This window comes from Penaeus monodon, chromosome 21 (assembly GCF_015228065.2).
Source record: "Penaeus monodon isolate SGIC_2016 chromosome 21, NSTDA_Pmon_1, whole genome shotgun sequence".
In the NCBI taxonomy this organism is placed as follows: Eukaryota; Metazoa; Arthropoda; class Malacostraca; order Decapoda; family Penaeidae; genus Penaeus; species Penaeus monodon.
In genome coordinates, this window is record NC_051406.1 from 19,183,014 (window position 1) to 19,183,240 (window position 227).

Below are 227 nucleotides of genomic sequence, written 5' to 3' on the forward strand. Positions count from 1 at the left end.
TCTCTCCTCTTCCCTTCCTTTCCTTCCACTTAACCCCGTTCCTCCTTGGCTGCGACTCCAGTCCCTGCGCTCAAGGAAGATCGAAGTGGCTGACCCAAGGAACCCGGAGTACACTCACCTGCAGTTCTTCAGGACGTCTCCCCTGGCCGTCAAGCTCAGCAGGGACGCCATCACCAACGCGGAGGCCGGCGACCACCTCATGACCAAGTGAGCTGGGAAGAAATTAG

The 227-nt window shown here is 58.6% G+C and overlaps 1 protein-coding gene across 1 annotated transcript in view; it reads left to right on the forward strand.

Moving 5' to 3' along the window:
- The window catches only part of LOC119586302 (peroxidase-like), a 37,323-nt gene that overhangs the window by 26,646 nt on the left and 10,450 nt on the right, over positions 1-227 (forward strand). Inside the window, exon 7 of the mRNA XM_037935008.1 lies at positions 62-207. Within this exon, the coding sequence (XP_037790936.1) occupies positions 62-207 (146 nt within the window). The remainder of the gene's footprint in view (positions 1-61; positions 208-227) is intronic.